This window comes from Eleginops maclovinus, chromosome 4, assembly GCF_036324505.1.
Source record: "Eleginops maclovinus isolate JMC-PN-2008 ecotype Puerto Natales chromosome 4, JC_Emac_rtc_rv5, whole genome shotgun sequence".
NCBI lineage: Eukaryota > Metazoa > Chordata > Actinopteri > Perciformes > Eleginopidae > Eleginops > Eleginops maclovinus.
The window spans coordinates 25,095,188-25,113,517 of record NC_086352.1 but is presented as its reverse complement, the minus strand read 5'-3'; the positions used below and the strand labels follow the sequence as shown (position 1 = coordinate 25,113,517).

The 18,330-nt window shown below is 40.0% G+C and overlaps 1 protein-coding gene across 1 annotated transcript in view; it reads right to left on the bottom strand.

The window, feature by feature from the left end:
- Positions 1-18,330, bottom strand: part of tspan4a (tetraspanin 4a) — a 105,756-nt gene that overhangs the window by 44,181 nt on the left and 43,245 nt on the right. Inside the window, 1 exon segment of the mRNA XM_063882321.1 lies at positions 16,634-16,825. Coding sequence (XP_063738391.1) covers positions 16,634-16,825 — 192 coding nt within the window.

Genomic DNA, 18,330 nt, shown 5'->3' with positions numbered 1-18,330 from the left:
GTATACTGTGATGAGGTCACTAATGGAGTGGTGGATAAAATGCTACTTTTTTGTCATCTAATTGCTAACTATAGCAACCGTTAGCTAGTTAGCCTATTATGCTATCCAGCTAGCGGTCCCACTCGCTGCTAGGACAAAAACACATAAAAGAGAACCATCTCTGTACTGCATTTCCTGTTGTCAAACTGACCTGTCCAGTTGTTGGTTTTGGTCCAGCTGTGTGAAGTTGGTGCTCTATAAAAGAGCCGCTAATGGCATTCCAGGGGACATCACACATTCAGTGCAGTTTGCTATGGTAAAGGCCAATCAATATCTCCCTTGCTTCCTCTAAAAAAATAAATAATAATAATACAAATGTATTATCTTTTTGTAGTCGTAGTTAAACATGTGTGTTCTAAAAGCTCTCTGTAAGCCATTTCTTGGGGAAGTGAGCAGTCAGTAAAGACAGCTGGACACATCTTAGAGTCAATTTATAGCTAACTTTACGGCTAACTGAGCTAATGGCAGCAGTTATTTCACCTTCAAGTAAATCTGTCCACCATTTCATAAAAACTACCCCGGTACTGTTTTCCCTGTGATCAAACTGCCTTTATAACATTTAATGACATCTTAATGAAAATTCTAAATGATTTCACCATAGTTAAGGGCACAGAAATGAATGACACATACACAATATTGTTTCCCAGTTTTATAACACATAACATATTATGAAATGTCTACCTTCTATTGTGTAATGTACGTTAACATATAGAGTTCAATTGTTTTATTTTTATAAGGCCTACTATGACATGTTAATGACTTTAAGTATTTTTTTAGCATTTATTTGTTTCCATTTTATATGGTTTAAAATATACCAACTTGGCTATAAACAGTTCATATTAGCAGTGCATGTAAGTATTCATGTGTTTATTTCACTGGATTACTGAAGAAACCTTTTTTTTTATGGAGTTACTAAGAGCATTTATTTTCCACAATTTCTAAGCGGATTAATGGGCGGACGATTGGAGATAATAATATCTTCAGAAAGCTGGTTAGTGTGCGGAATGGGAGCGTTTGGGGTAAATCACATTGAATCTGAAAATGTGTGTATAATTCATGGTAAGCATAGTTGAAGATTCTGGAAAACATGAGCCCTTCTCAGAGGGCTCAAAACCGATTGTTAAAAGTAGAGATGTTTTTCGAAAACATCATGGTTACATGTCCTCTGTGTATTCCAGCTTGACAGGATGTGAGTGTTGCTAGTTCACAAGAAGGGCATCGAGCAGGGCTCTCAGTGGCCCCACGAGGTCTATTTTGGCAGAACCTGCATGACTGAATCACTAAATGTGGCAGCACTGGACGGACTAGGTAACAGAATATAGCCCACAGTGTGTTTGACTCACTCGCAGTCTTTTCAAGAGGTGCTCCCAAATAACCGAAATCAATTCCTATTGTTCTGTCATGCATCGTTGTCTGAATGTTAGGCTTTTTGTTGTGTGTAATTTCTCCAATTTTGGGTATTTTTTTGTGGCTTTTTTTTTTACTATAGAAATATGCTTTTGTGTGAATGATGAAAATCCTTCAAGCCAGTGCAGAATGACAAAATACTATCCAGTCTAGCAAGGAAGTTTTAAAGTTTTCCCTAACTTTGAAAATTTGACATTTACAACGTTCTGCAACCCAAAGGGAGAGACCAACAGGGGTACAGAGGCAGATCTACAAAAAATGGAAACATTTGGATCCGACTCTTTTTGGCTTTTTTTGTGATTTCTTGTCTTGCTATCGATCCTTGACGGAAAATATGCTCTTCAGTTTTAAGAAAGCGAGGGTCATGGAAAGTTCTGTATAAGAAATGTATCTGGTCAGTATCCGGTCATGAATTCTGGAGCAGTTTCACAAAGCCATGGGCAAACATGTTTGTTATTTGACTCTAAAATAATTATTGCTCACCAAGGCAGTCGGTCCAAAACAAGCACCAATTGCAAACAAATGGTAATAATTTAGCAATCCAGCTCAGTAGCCTGATAATCAAACTGTCATTTTATTTCAACTCATTTTTCAATCTGACACACATTGTTGATTGCTGCTAACTGTAGGGGGGATTATTTAGCTATATTTTTCAGCCGTTTCATTTATAAAATAATCAATAATCACTTTGATTAATCACTCTGCCTATTGTTCTTCACATAATCCTCTATCTCTGGTGGTTTACGAGGACATTGTAGGAACTTATTTTGACAAAAGACAAAAATGAAAAAGTGAACATTGAAGATCCAGGAAAGTTTCATATTTTCTTACCATCTCACTCGCTGTGTCTCTAAGGCTGTTTGCGCTATTGCACTTCTAGGTGTTTGTGTGAGACCATGAAATTACACCACAGAGCAAAGGAACATCGTTAAGAATGAGAAAAGTGATGATAACCAGCACTTGGAAAACAAACAGACCCATCCCCTGTGGCTCTCTGATATTTCCCCATTAATCTGCTCTTAATAAGAAAAACTTCTTGAGACCACAGGCAATCGGCAGTCTCGATGGGATCATTTGATGGCAAAAGATGGCCTTTTGCTTTTATAATGTACTCCAACAAATTGAATTACCTTGAGGAATCTCAAACTGCTGCATTGAATGGGTTACTATTGTCAAGTGGGTTGCAGAAATTAACTGTAAACGATAAAAACCCATTTGTGAACTGTCTGGAAAGGCTGATTTATATAAAAGCGCTAATGGTGTGCCAAATGAGTCAAGTACAGAGGAATCGCTTGTTCTGATTTATTTAAAAGGATAGATGTAACATTTGTTTCATCATGTAACGATCAAAACATATCTTAACAGCTGGTTAATAAAACTATTATGTTTCTCTGAGTAAAGATAAAGATTTAATTGTCACATAAAATAAAAAAAGCATAATTTGATCTGAATTACTACTAAAGGTTGCAATAACGCTGTGTGTGTTGTGACAGATGCAACAGGCAATAACATATTTACATCTGTTTTATTGTGTAAGCTCTTTGTAAATCTGGAAGATACAGTAAATCTCAGCTCTACTGTTAAAAGGGTGAATTTGTTTTGAGCTGGTGCTACTGTGATAAATTATTATAAACAACGACTTGGATCCCATTACGAAAGGAACAATACCGGCTCAATATGTTTTCCTCAATTGTCATCATTCAAAGTGAAATATGTTATTATGTTCGCAGCAGTGACTTCCAGCAGCATAACTATGGGAAAGATTGATAGTGGAACAGATTAAAGGGAAACAAAATGGGGTTATATACAGGTTTTCTATTGAGCTTTATATCTTTCTACAGTTCTCAAACACTTTTGGGTTCAGAGATTCTTCTGTTTTCAGATGTATTGATATTTAGTGTCAGGGATGGAAAAAGTTATCACATCCTTTACTCAATTAATTTAAAATAGCGTGCTGCAGGTAAGAGTCTCTTACAAGTGACTAAACAAAAATACAAAATGTAATTAAGATGAGCGCTATACCTTTAGATTAGTGGTTATGACCTAAGTTATTAATTCTATACCACAGTGTACTAAACTAGCAGCACACATACTATCTGAAATGTGTACTAAACAGTAAGTACATGTTTTGTAGAAAAAAGGCAGGTGGATGTAGTTTGTAATATATGGTATTTTAATCAAGTGTTTCCAAACTTAATGCTCAGGCCCCCTCAAGCTATCTGAAGGATGAGGACCTTTTTTATTTAAAGGGAGAATCAACACTGTAATGCAAACTTTGGCCACTGCAATTGATATTACATTTTTAAGACTTTTCTTCTGTCCTGTATATTGGAAATATTGAACAAATCCCTTTTGGGTCTCAAATGCTTAATTGTGTGAAGAAAATACATTGCTTTTATACAAAATGTCACAAGCTAAAAGGGATGGAAACCACTGGATTAATCTTTAACTGTAAACTGATTTCATACCAGAAATCAAATAAAAGGCGAAGTATAAAGTAAGTACAGTATGTCTTTCTTTCTGAAATAATCGGAAGAAAAAGTGGAAGTATAAAAAGGACCTCCAGAGTTTTACTTAAGTACAATACTTTTGTAAATGTATTTTCCATCACATCCACCACTTTGACGCCCCCTCTGTATAACCCATCACATAACACTCTGTATCTTGTTAGAAAGCTGCTTTCATCCCTGAAATCCTCACCCTGATCATGTAGTCAGTTATAGACGGAGCAAAAGGAAGAAAGATTCCTTTTTAGCTTTGAGACCTCTTTTTACTAAACACCAGATAACACTAACAATGTGAAACCAGGAAAGATTTTGGATTACACTACAGCTCTCACTGTGCACGCCAATGGGATACAAATAGCACTGACACGTGTAATGGTGTATACTATCATGTTGGTCTATCGAAAGCGATAAAACTCAGTAAAGTGGTCCTGTAGGATTTCCAGTTCATGTTGTGTTGGGCCGGTGTCCTGCAGGTTTCTGTTTCCATTACAGTTTTTGTACTGTGAGAGGTAATGAGCCACAGCTGGTCTGCATCTAACGGACGCCTTGGAAGGAGAGAAGAACCCTGCAGGACACCCATTCACAAGGACCAGAATAGAGCTCCTCAGGGTTGAGCTTATTTTTTTTAAAGGTAGTTCAATGTTTGCAGTTTTATTGCGGTACGGGTTTTTAATAGCACAGTGTTTCAATAAGTCACTTGAGTGTTGGGATTTATGTTGTGCCGTTCACTGTACATTTAAGTAGACTTTAATGCATCTGAAGAACAGCAGCTATTATTGGCCACTGAAGACTAAATGCATGTTGCACGCATTATAAGAATTTATACACTGCAGACACCCACCTTGCATGTAGCTGTTATTTATGTTATGACTTGTACGGCCAGCAGTGCTGATATCCCTGTTAAGAAGAGATTGATGTCTCAGCTAGGCCTCGGGATGAGAACTATAATCAAAGTGCAGGAACGGGGATTGATTCCTTTGTGTTCATCCATGCTGTGATTTCCACGCAGTGTGAAGCTACAGAGGCTCTTTGTGTGTGAGGCAGTAATGTCAGACACACATTACGTCCAGGGCTGCAAATCAATACCTTTTGGGATCCTTCCTGACTTGAGTGTATTGAGAAGCCTTTTGAGGCAGTATACCAGCTTTTTTCATGTGACGGGTCTAATCATTTCTACAGGCTCTATATCCCATGTATTTGGTGCTCAGTGTAAACAATTTGTTTCTATTTCCAGCACAATGATCTCACCTCAGACTTATTGGTGGACAGATTAGGTCAGACGCACCAAACCACCTATGTGTCCTTTAACTTGCTCTTGTATTGACCATCCAAAATTTACTGATGTGAAACATGACTTCAGTCACACATAACCCTGGTGATAAGTGGAATTTCTGGGCAAACTCAATTTCTAAATTACTCTTATTTTCAATTTAAAAGGACAGTGTATATTTAAAGTCACAACAGGTGCATTGTTCTAAAATAATGAAGAGTATTTTATCTTTACAACACCTGAAAGGCTCTTATTTTATATAAATAGAAATGTAATTCTCTGTACCGGGCAGCACTCTGAATAATGACGCAGTATATTCAGCTGATATTAAAAGTTACGTGGTATGATAATGAGTTCATCTGTTCAAGCCTTGAAAGTGCTCCGAAGGCCACATAATATTTCAATGAAAGGAACATTTTCTTTTTTCAAATCTTTTTATTGAAAAATCAAGAGTAGTGACAATGACGTATCAGCAAGGTTACATAAGATTTTTCACTCTTTTTGTCTTTTTTAAACACACAAAACAAAACATCCCCTTCCCACCCACCACCCCGACAGGACCCAAACAACAATAATAATGACCAAAAAAAAAGAAAAAAGGTTTTAGTAACAGGTGTCTATAGATAACTACTCCTAAATAAAGTGAAAATACAAACAAATGAATAGGATCACCATGAGATAAAGCATGACTTCAGAGCTCTGCATGTCAGGCCAAGTATGTTATAGCGTGGGCCCAAGCCACAAGATTCCATTACTGACTACTTATAACTTGGTCAGTCAGTGTGCCGGGGAGTTCTGGAAGATTACTAAAGTATGACAAAAGAGGTTCCCAGACTGACCGAAATGTGTCTGAGCCTCTCATTGCAAATGTAATCTTCTCCAAATGTAAAAATAGCATTACATCTTTCAGCCATTGTGATGCAGTGGGTGGGATATTTGATTTCCAATTAAGTAATATTTGTCTCCGCGCAAGCAAAGAAACAAATGCCGTGATGTTGAGTTGCTTCTTAGTCATGCTTGTGTCGTCATTTGGTACACCAAATAATGCAATCATTGCGCAAGGTTGTAAAGTAACTCCAAGGACATTAGACAGTACATCAAATATGGCAGACCAATACCCTGTTAGCCTATGGCAAGACCAAAACATATGTGTCAGTTCTGCCACACAGACATGACATCTGGCACAACTGCTATCAACATCTGGATAAATGGAGGAAATTCTCGCTCTACTCCAATGCAGGCGATGTACTACCTTAAACTGAATTAGACCCAATCTTGCACAGGAGGTGCTATTATTCACCCTATGCAAAGCTTCAGACCAAATATCTTCTGAGATTTCAGTTCCAAGTTCTTTCTCCCAGCTAGTTTTGATCCTGTCCAGCTAGGAATTGTCCATTGGCATGATCATTGAGTAAGAGCGTGCTGTGAAACCCTTCAACCAAAAAGGAACATCCAAAATTAAATGTACAAGTGATTTATCAGGAAGGTTGGGAAACTGTGGGCTATGGGTCTTAGCAAATTGAGGCGTTTGAAAGTAGCGAAATAGGTCCTTTTGTTGGAGGTCATATTTAAGACGTAAATTATTGAAACTAAAAAAGGACCCATCTACATATAAATCACTGAACCTCATGATCCCTTTTCTATGCCATGATGCAAATGTCTGGTCCAATTTGGCTGGTAAGAAGTTGTGGTAGTTACACAGCGGAGTGTAAAACAAAAGGGTTTCCCTCGCGTTGTTCTGCTTCCTAAATTGGGACCATATTTTAAGAGTGGAGATGACAACCGGGTTAGATGTGAACTGTAAAACCTTCACAGGAAGATTTGATGAAATCAGAGCACGGAGGGATGACGATATACATGGCATGCCTTCCAGTTCACACCAGTCTGTATCTGGAGATTGAATCCAGTATGATATCTTGTGTACGTTTGCTGCCCACTAATAGCCTCTAAAGCTCGGCAGAGCCAACCCGCCATATGCTCTCGGTTGTTGGAGGAACTCCTTCCCAATTCTAGGGCACCGCCCACTCCATATAAATCCAGATATCATTTTATCAAGCTGACAGAAAAAAGATTTTGGTAAGAAGATAGGGATACATTGAACGTTTTACTATGGGGATTCAAATAGCCCCAAGGATCGACACAAGCTGCGTGGCTGAAAAAATCCGAAAACTTAGAGGCCATATTAGAGAGAGTCTGCACTTTAGGTCTGGACCTATCCAGGTTTGGATTCATGACGCAATTAAAATCTCCCCCCAAGATCAATAGGTGAGTGTTAAGGTCAGGTAGCTGACAGACAACCGTTTGCACAAATCCAGCATCATCCCAATTAGGAGCATACAGATTCACCAATAATACAGGTATATGAAAAAGTTGCCCAGACACTATAACATAACGGCCTTGTGGATCAGAAACAGAGTTAGATAAAGTGAATTGAATTTTTTTAAAGCTATTATGTATTAAAGCTAGAATTAAATATTTGCCCCGACCAATGCTTCTTTAAGCGCAGCTGATCTGAGTTGCGTAAGTGCGTTTCTTGGAGAAAAGCAATATCGGTTTTCCACAATGTGAACCTGACAGCTGAGCCGCCAGCCTTCGTTCTATCAGCCATAGCCACACAGTACAGGTGTGCATAGATTAGTGATGACAACTCCCTTTACATACAAAACTTGTGTCAAGCCTCTCATTAACACCAATAATGTCAGTAGTACACATTGAAATCCATAACGTTGACAATAATAACGAGAAAAGAAAAGAGTCCAGTCTACCCTGTTATCCCCAATAAGCCCCACCCCTCCTCTCTCTGCTAAACTAGCAGCACGCAGGATTCGTCCCTTTTCTAAACGCTCCCAAAAACTCACCTTTGCTTTCAATAACCCTGCTTTCTAGAGCCCCTGAATTATGATAAAACGAACGAGGAAAAAACTCCTGATACATCCAGAGCACGTACGTACATGAACAAAACCGAATAAACAAGTAAACAAATAAAAGGCCCACACTGAAACATGACTTAACAGTCCACAACCTTAACGTAGAGCCTAGCTCCGACAGTCCGTATGCCAGTTCGTCTACTACAGGGGTGCCCAACCAGTCGATCGCGGTCTACCAGTCGATCGCGGGCTGAGTTCCAGTCGATCGCGAGAAAATGTTGTGTGTAGGCTATCCTCCTACTGTTGTGTTAAATAGGCCTACATTAAAACTTCCAACTTAAAACATCTTAAATAGGCACAATGAACTGCTGATCGCGTGAAGCAGTGTGTAGATTTGTACAGCTGTAGTAAAGTAGATCAGTCATAATCAAAGAAAAAATCTCACGCGCTTCTTTCTATCTGCGCGCGCATGGTATGGTTGCTAGGTTCTAACTAAGGACTCGGAAGGGAAGCTTGACTAGAGCGAGTGGATACTACCATGGCGGCAGAAGCTAAAAAATCTAAAACTTATCATTTTCATTCACAGTGGGAGGAGGATTATTTTTTCGTCTATTCGAATGCCAAGTCCATCTGTCTTATCTGCAATGTAAATGTGGCTTTACCAAAGAAAGGGAATTTGGAGCGGCATTTCAAGACGGTCCACAAGAGCTACGATACAGACTTCCCAGCTAAATCACCACTGCGCGCCCGAAAAGTCAAGGAATTGAAAAGTCAGCTAGCAGCACAACAGTCCATTTTTATGAGGCCCAATACCACGAGTAAGGCTGCAACCATAGCTTCTTATCGTGTCTGTCGTGTTCTTGCAAAAGGAAAGAAATCTTTCAAGGATGGTGAGATTGTGAAAGAAGCGTTCATGGAAGCCGCAGATGCGCTTTTTGCCGATTTTAAAAATCAAAATGAGATTGTGTCTGCTATTCAGGATGCAGCTATCAAGAAATTCTGTTACACGGCGATGCGAGGGAATGGCGGAGGATGTTGAACAGCAATTGAGGAATGATATTGACACATGTGAGTGTGTTTCTCTGCAATTCGATGAATCCACTGATGCTGTGGATGTGGCTCAGCTATGTGTGTTCATTAGAATGGTTTTTCGACAATATGAGTGTAAAAGAAGAGCTGCTGACCATTTTGCCTTTGAAAGGGCACACAAGAGGCACAGATATTTTTCAGGTTTTTATGGAATTTGTTAGTAAGAGCAAGTTGCCGCTCTTCAAACTCCTCTCCATTACAGCCGATGGGGCTCCAGCAATGATTGGACGTACTGCTGGGTTCATTGGATTGTGCAAACAGTCTGAATCTTTCCCAGATTTCCTGAATTACCATTGTATAATTCACCAGCAAGGGTTGTGCGGGAAGATTTTAAATATGAAAGACGTGATGGATGTGGCTAACAAGATTGCCTGTTCTGTTCGGGCCAGGAGTCTGCAGAGGCGATTATTCCGTGCGCAACTGGAGGAGACCGGTGCAGAACACACAGATCTGCTGCTGCACACAGACGTAAGGTGGCTCAGCAGATGTACATTTCTGGAACGGTTTTCTGAATTGTTGCCCGAAATTAAAGACTTTCTGAAACGTTCAAACCATGCTGAGTATGCACAGCTAGAAGACAGTCAGTGGCTCTTGGATTTAGCCTTTCTTACTGATCTGACTGACAAGCTCAATAACTTGAATCTAGAGCTGCAGGGTAAGAACAAACACATCATCAGCATAATCAGCTCCGTGAACACCTTTAAAAGCAAGTTGCTGCTGCTATCAAGCAGGTTGCAACAGTGTGATCTGCGGAACTTTCCACACATGGACACAGAACTTAAGCATCAGGGCAAAGACTGTGCGGAGCTTGAGAGTGCACGTTATGATGATCAAGTGCAAAGCATCTTGTCAGAATTTGACAGGCGCTTTACTGACTTTGCATCCATTGAGCCTGTTGTCAGTTTTCCATTTGGGGAGAATATAGATGTGGATTGTATAACTTCCAAAGTGGCATCACACTTCAACCTGGATAGCGGTGCTATTGAGAATGAGATCCTCACACTAAATAATGACATTGAGCTAAAATCAAGAGCTACATCTGACACAAATGTCCAATTCTGGAATCTAATGCAGAAAGAGAAGTACCCCAACCTCAGACAAACTGCAAAGAATTTGAGTGCACCTTTTGGATCAACATATTTATGTGAGTCTGCCTTTTCACATATGAAAATCATTAAGTCAAAATACAGATCCACCAGGACTGATGACCACCTTGCGGCCTGCTTACGGCTGGCACTCAGCTCCTACTGTCCAGACTATGAGAGACTAGCTTCCTCCTCTCAGTGCCAGAAGTCCCACTAAGGTAGAGAACGACTTTTCCAACTTAAATTAGGCATTGTATGAATTGGGTTGTATGTTGTTGTGTTGTTACGGGCCAGTCCTAGGCCTTCTTGTGCTTATTCTTTGCACGACGTACATTTACTTCAATAAATGTATTATTATTGTTCAAACTTGATCTTTGTGTCAGAACATTGTGTTATTATATAGGTGCACAATTAATTGTGGCTACGCTATGGCTTTCGATATGGCTTGGTAGATCTCGACACACTATCAACTTTAAAAGTAGATCTTGGTTCAAAAAAGGTTGGGCACCCCTGGTCTACTATGTAGCCACTGTAGCTACTTTACCCGGCGTTGGTGAATGGATGTTTTATTAGCTGCTAGCCCTCCTGTTCGGAAGAAGCCGGGTTGTTGATGTTACCCTCAACTCGTCGAGAACAGTAGGTCTCAGCATCCGCTGGCGTCTCAAACATCAAAGTTTCCCCTCCATATAACACTCGTAGACGCGCGGGATAGAGGAGCCTGAATTGAATTCCCTTCCGATAGAGAGCCGCCTTGACGTTCTTGAAGGCTGCACGTTTCTTAGAGAGATCGGCGCTGAGATCGAGGTAAAACCTCAATGTATTCCCCTTGTAAACCACGTCGTTCTGCTTTGCCCAACGTAGAGCTCGCTCTCAGTCCTGATATCTGTGGAAGGCGACGATGACAGGTCTGGGTGTCTGACCTGTTTTAGGTTTCCGCGCCAGAGCCCTATGCGCACGGCCCAGCTCAGGTGGCGTATTGAATAGGTTCCCCATGGCTTTCTTCAAAAGTGTGGAAACCGATGTAACCATGTCTGAGTCCCCTCTGTTTTCACCGTCCTCGGGCAAATTAATAATACGGAGATTCACTCTCCTAGATCGGTTCTCGAAATCGTCAATGCGGTCTACCAGCGTAGCATTCAGGGCTTGCAATCCGGCGATAGCTTTCTCAGCCTTAAACAGGGCCTCAAAGTTTTCGCCCGCTGTGGTCTCCACAGAGGCGACTCTTTTTCCCAGTGTGTCCACCATTTCGTGAAAGTTCAATATAGATGCTTGAATAGGTGCCAGAGATGTTTTAATCAGTCCTGCCATGTCCTCTTTGAGATGTTCGCGTTGTTTCTCCATTTCTGTCGCCAACATCGCAGCGATGTCCGTGGCATTAGCAGCCGCCATGTTAGCTACCTAGCGTCGCACCGGTCTTCTTCGACTCAAGTTCTATCTTTGGCATGTTCCAGCAACACACAACGAAAATATAGTAAAGTAATAAAATGAGAAAACTCTTGAGACTGTTGTTTTGATCCAAATTCAAGTATATTAAGGAGTTTTAAGGTAATTATGACCAAGTTGTCAGGGGACTCCTTATCGCACGTGTTGTTCCTACATATATTCCAAACCGGAAGCCCTCCTTTTGCAATTCTATTGTTGTTATTATTACATATTTCCCTCTTTTGAGTTTTTTCAACAATAAGTCAACCCTCATTCTTTATTTAGTAACTTTGTGTAAAGGCTGAAGTCTTAAATTCATATTAAAGCTTAAATGTCTTTTAAGTCTTCCAGATAACAGGATGTGCCAGAGCCTATTTTCAAAACTACAAAGCCCTAACTCTGATGTTTGGTGCAACAAATAACAAGACACACAAAAAGCAGCAATACTTTTACCAGCACAAAGCTCAACAGTGATTCCTCAAGTGTCTCACAGGGATGTTACAATGCTGTGTGTCTCTCAGCAGCAATCAGCATGCTAATTGGCTTTGAAATTTGAAGGGAGACACGTCTTTTCTAATCTCCATGCAGAACAGGCTGCCCTGTCACTCATTAAAGCAGACTTATAATTCCTGGTCTCATTATATTGACACAGCACAGGAATCGGTGGTCACAGTGGGCAAAATGTCATGGATCATGCTAATGATCGACACTGAGACCCGTTCCCACTGAGCTCATAATTGCCTTCTCCTGCTGTGCCATTTTTCTAAAGATGAATTCTATTTTTTCCCTCACAGACTTTTTTTATTTTTGATAAATGCTGCTGCTGTGTTGCTTCTTGATTACATGAGTTTGTTTGTTTACCAAAATACATTTAAATCTTGTAAGAAGCTGGGTTCTCACTTCAGCCAGGACGCATGGTTCAAGATCAGTGCACATAAGAGTATTGGAATATTTGATACACCTTATGTCCCATGATTTATAGTTTAATGTGTATATATATTTTCCTGTGGCAAATCAAACATTGCTCCTTTAAACTCAAAATTCTTCATGGTGTAATTTGAAATTTAAATGTTTTCCCTGTTTTTACGGATAGTTTAACTGCTATTGCATTAGTATTATTTTATATAAATCTACTATCTATCTATTACTTGTAAAACATAATGACAATAGAAACAAAGTTTGAGCGGTGCTCTATTAACAATCTCTTATGGTGGCCAATTACATAAGAACTGTATTCCTCCAATTAAAATAGTTTCAGCACTTCAAGAGCCACTGAAGCAAAGGCAAAAGGCGATAGAGTGAATAAAAAGAAAATCAACATAATAAGCCATATGCATATTAACACCTTTTCACTTTTTGCACTTGATAATTGCTCCAATACTCTAAACCAGGGGTGGGCAAACTTTTTGACTCAAGGGCCACAATGGGTTCTAAAATTTGACAGAGGGGCCGGGCCAGGAGCATTTGGATGGAGTGTTTGGGTCGGATATACTAAAGCATTACATGTAGTGTGTGCAAACCTTATAGCACAGTAAGAACACTATAACCCAATTTATTAACTATCTTTCAAATGAGCAAAATAGCCCTTATCAGTTAATAAGTTTGTCTCAAGGAATATGCAAGATATGGCGTTTACACACTATTTTGCACGATACTGGGAGGAGGAAATGTAAATAGATTAAAATAGCATACACACTGTGATTTATCAAGATAGCGTCTGTTTTTAATAAGTTTCAATCGAAGGTGCAAAGTTAAAGAAATCAACATTTGTTGATAAAATTGAATCACTTTCAACATTCAAAACATATTATTACACAACGAAATATTCAAGCTCAATAATATCTACTTGTGTTAAACCCCGCAAAATCCTGGATGGATTGTCTTGACTGCGCGCTCTACAAACTCGCCACGGACGCCCTCACCTTCATACGCAAATAGTACACGTATATCGTTCACAAGCACACGGACACAGGCTGTATTAAATATCCTACCTGCAGCTGAAAATTAAAATTAAGAGCGATGTGTGGCGTGTTAATTCAGCTACTGTACCGCTGCTGTGCGTAAATGCGCATTGCTCTTAATTAAAAGACGCACATCCAAACTTTCCATATGCATTTTTTTATAACACAGCAGAAAAACTCACCAATTTCAGTGGGAACAGTGTTGTTGGTCTCCCTTTTTTGCCAGTGCATCAAAGTCTGGAGTTAGTTTTGTTGTGGCAATCCTCAGGACAGATCTGAGGTGTTGGTCAGTTAACTTGGATCTGTGATGGGCTTTGTTGATGTTCATGACGCTAAACGTCTGCTCACACACGTAGGTCGAGCCAAACAACACCAGCATCTTCTGTGCAGTACTCCGGAGGCCTGGAAACGTGGTCTCGTTAAGTGAAGCGTAAAAGTCATTCAGTTTAAGAGACTTGAACTTCTCCTTTAAGACGGAGTCAGACTGAAGATCGATCAGTTCCAATTGCAGCTCCTGCGGTGCTGCTTCGGGGTCTTGAGACAGGGGACAGGACACCAGTTGAAGTGACTTGTCAATTTTTTCAAAATCACAGAACCGACGGCAAAATTCTCTGTGCAGGTCGTCCAGTGATTTGCAGTATTTCTTCGCATTTCGGGCTGCCTCTTTCTGCACGGCGAGTGTGGGAAAATGTGTGAAAGATTTGTTTGACATTTGCCTGGAGAATAAAACCAGCTTGGATTTGAAGGCTCTCACATTTGTGTGCATGTCGTGCACAAACTGATCTTTCCCCTGTAGCTTCACGTTCAGTTCATTCATGTGTGAAAATATGTCCACAGCAAACGCAAAGTCACAAAGCCAGTTTGTGTCGCTCAGCTCGGGGAATTCGTCGAATTTCCCCATTAACTCCAAAAATGAGCGAATCTCCTCTTTGAGCTCCCAGACTCGTTGAAGCACTTTCCCCAAACTTAACCAGCGGACGCGAGAGTGGTAAAGTAGGTCCTGGTGATCCGCATCAGATTCTTCCAGGAACGTAATGAACTGGCGATGATTAAGTCCCCTTGCTCGTATCAAGTTAACAAGTTTTACTACTGGACCCACGACGTGATTAAACTGCAATACAGATTTACACAAAGACTCCTGATGAATGATGCAGTGAAGAAAAATAACATCCTGGTCAGGGTTTTCTTCTTTCACTTTATCCTGGATTCTTTTCAGCAGCCCGACGTTTTTTCCAGTTAAATTTGGCGATCCATCCGTGGTGACATTGGCAAGTTTACTCCAAGGTAGCTTCATTCTCTCGATGACAGCAGACACCTGTTCATATAAGTCCTCTCCTCGCGTTTTCCCTTTCAGTGATTCCATGCTCAAAAGCTCCTCCGTTATCTCAAAACTGTCGTTAATCCCTCGGATAAAAATTAGGAGCTGAGCAGTGTCTTTTATGTCGTTACTTTCATCCATCGCTAGTGAATATAACTTAAAAGACTCCGCCTTTTTGTTTAACTCACTGACCATATCTTCGTCAATCAGTTCCACGCGGCGAGTCACTGTCCTGCGTGATAAACTGATTTTTTCAAACTTGGCTTTGCTCTCCGGACACAAGAGACCTGCTGTCTCAACCATGCAATTCTTTCAAAAACTGGCCTTCGGAGAAAGGCTTGCTAGCCTTTGCTAATTTGAATGCCAGCAAATAACTTGCCTTGGCACTTGACTCTTGAATCGCAGTTTGTCGGTGAAAAAAGTTCTGTTGACTCTGTAAATTAGCTGCCAACCTCTGAGCAGTAGCCACCCATTCTTGTGTTGATTGCTTGCTAGCATAGTTTGCATGCTTCGTGGCAAAGTGACGGCTGATATTGTACTCTTTGAAAACCGCAACAGTTTCTTGGCATATCAGACATACAGCCATTGATCGAACTTCAGTGAAAAAGTATTTTGTTGTCCACTTCTTATTAAACACTCGGCATTCGCTGTCCACTTTCCGTTTCTTTGGTCCGCTCATTTTCACCGAAGGGCTCAAGTGAAAATAAAGAGTGCCGTATTTACCGCACTATAAAGCGGTTTAAAATCCTTATGGTGCGGAAATACGGTAATATTCGCCACTCCAATAATGGTTAATGTGGTTAGAGTGTGCCATCTATTGAGGAAACGTGGGCATTGCAGGGAAAGTGGAAAATGAAGGAGTTTTTACTATAATCTGGACAAGTTCGGCGGGCCGGATTAAAAAGCCTAACGGGCCGTATGTGGCCCGGGGGCCGTAGTTTGCCCATGTCTGCTCTAAACTGTATGGAATTTTTATGTATTTACTATTACTATTTTCTATGTGCATTTTTAAAAACAGTTGTAAGACACGCCGACAATCCCAAAAGGTTTTTTAGTATTCAAATTGAAATGTCAACAAAATGGAGGAAAGAGGACTTGAAGGCAAGTATGCAAGAAAAATAAACAAACATTTCAAACAATAGTTACCAGAAGTTGTGAATCATTGCCGTTACAGCATCTGCACTTTTTATGATTACACTTCAACTTTTACAGCTTCTCTGATACTATTTCTTCTCAACATGTTAATATGTTTATTTAAGTATGCAAGATAACATTGTTTTTGAGTATAGCAACACGTTGAACTACCAAAAATACATTGTAGAAACTACACCAACATGCTTGCCTCAAGGGGCTTCATGCTTAAATTTCGTGTTAATAAAGCTTTTTGTTTTCTGTGGATGCAAATGTCAAAGGCATAACTTCTTGTTCAGGAGAAATATTCCTCAGTGTAGCTCACCCAGGCAGCAGCTGTTCCCAGGTTCAATCACCAGCGTGTCATATCAATCATTTATAGAGAGAAACAGAAACTTCTGTACCACAATGTCAAAGCTTATTACTGTATGAACAGTCACTAACTATTTTTGTCATGCAAACAACAACAACATGTAAGACGTGGCATCACTACATCATCAGCAATGGCATCCAAAACCATCCTGTGAAATAACTTACCGTCAGCAGCAGAGGACGGCTCTCTTTGACGGCTCCTACGCAGCCCAAACAGCCGATCACCATGATTATGGTACCCACCGCGATCAGCAGGTTGGCAGCCGACAGGGAGGGAAGGGATGATGATAGGGTGGCAAAGTTTCCCTGGGTAACTGAGAGCCAAACTCCCACCCCCAGTATGCCACATCCTCCCAACTGCAGGGGACACACAAAGAGGCATAAATGGGTCAGTGTGCCAACAGCATAATCAAACTCACCCTAAAAACTTAAACGCAGTCAAATTTGGGGCTGCATCGAAACCTTGGCAGAATTTTTGTGGTTGTTGGTTTGCTTTCCAACTTCACGATAGTGAACAGGAACAAACGTTGAAGACAGAAAACCAAATGTAAGAAATGAATAAACACTTCAGAAATCAGCAGCAACAACTGGAATAAACAGAGTTAGCACAGCAGAGCAACCAAAACAGCAAAACGTTTCAAGGAACAGTTTTACATTTTCGGAACATATGTTCACTTATTTTACTGCAAATAGTTAGAGATGAATGATGCCACTCGCACATCTGTCCGCTAAGTATCAGGCTGCAACAACTCAGCTTAGCATTGCAAAAGGACCTGCGTGCCGATCAACATCTTGACACTGGAATTCTATTTTTTTTTCCCTTTAACGAGATGTAACAAGTTTTTCACTTTACTTTTGATTGCAGCAGGTCTAGCTCTTTACCCCATTTTGCAGGAATGGTTTGACAACAGAATTTCAAACCATTCCTTTAATTGTGTCTTTTACCCATGCAGTTGGTTAACATGGTCATGACCAAGATAACGAATATATAACAAATGAACATCATACATTTTTATAAATTTGAAATTGTTATACAGTATATTCACACAGATTCATTACACAAAAGCTAGAGAAGTCATGAGGACTGTCGGGTTACTTGTGATTGTATTTATGCATCATTGGTATAGGAACCCACATGAAAATATCAACTACTGGTGACTCACACTTTAATGTAGGACATTGTTGCCAAATATGTATCTGTATGACTGCTCTGGTTCATGAGCATTATTAGTCCCAACTCTAACTGGATCTATTACATGATGAATAATGACGAGTGGGTAGAAAGTAGGATGAAAAAATGCTATCTTGTACTGTACTGTTATAGGAGGGATGTTACTGTGTGGTAGCTTTTCACTCTTTTTAATGAGGAGTTTCTCTTTTTATCTTTCTGATATATGAGGGAAAAGCTCTGCTCATGTGCTGACATGTTAGTATGTTCACCAAATTATCCTGAATAATTATAGAGGGTTATATGGGTTGCTGAAACAGATCTCTTTGAACATTGCTATCTTTAGAAGACAAAAAATAAGCACATTTTACGTTTTCTCATTATGTTATAGTTAACTGAATTATGTGTCCTTTATTTGGTATTGCAGATTCTGTTTGTATACTTGCGTAGTTTCTAGGAAATAATATTGACCCATCGTCCTCTACACTTTATTCAGACGTGGAAAGTCATGTAAAGAGACTCAAGAATGCTTGCACAACATTTGGCAGCAGTGGCATAACTGAGAAGTGTTACAGGGATTTGAAGGAAGTGTTAAGGCCCTATCAGTTTAATAAGCCTTAAGCTTTTAAATCATTGTTAAATCACATATCTACTCTCACGCAGTCCAGCAGTCTGTTTTGACATATGACATATG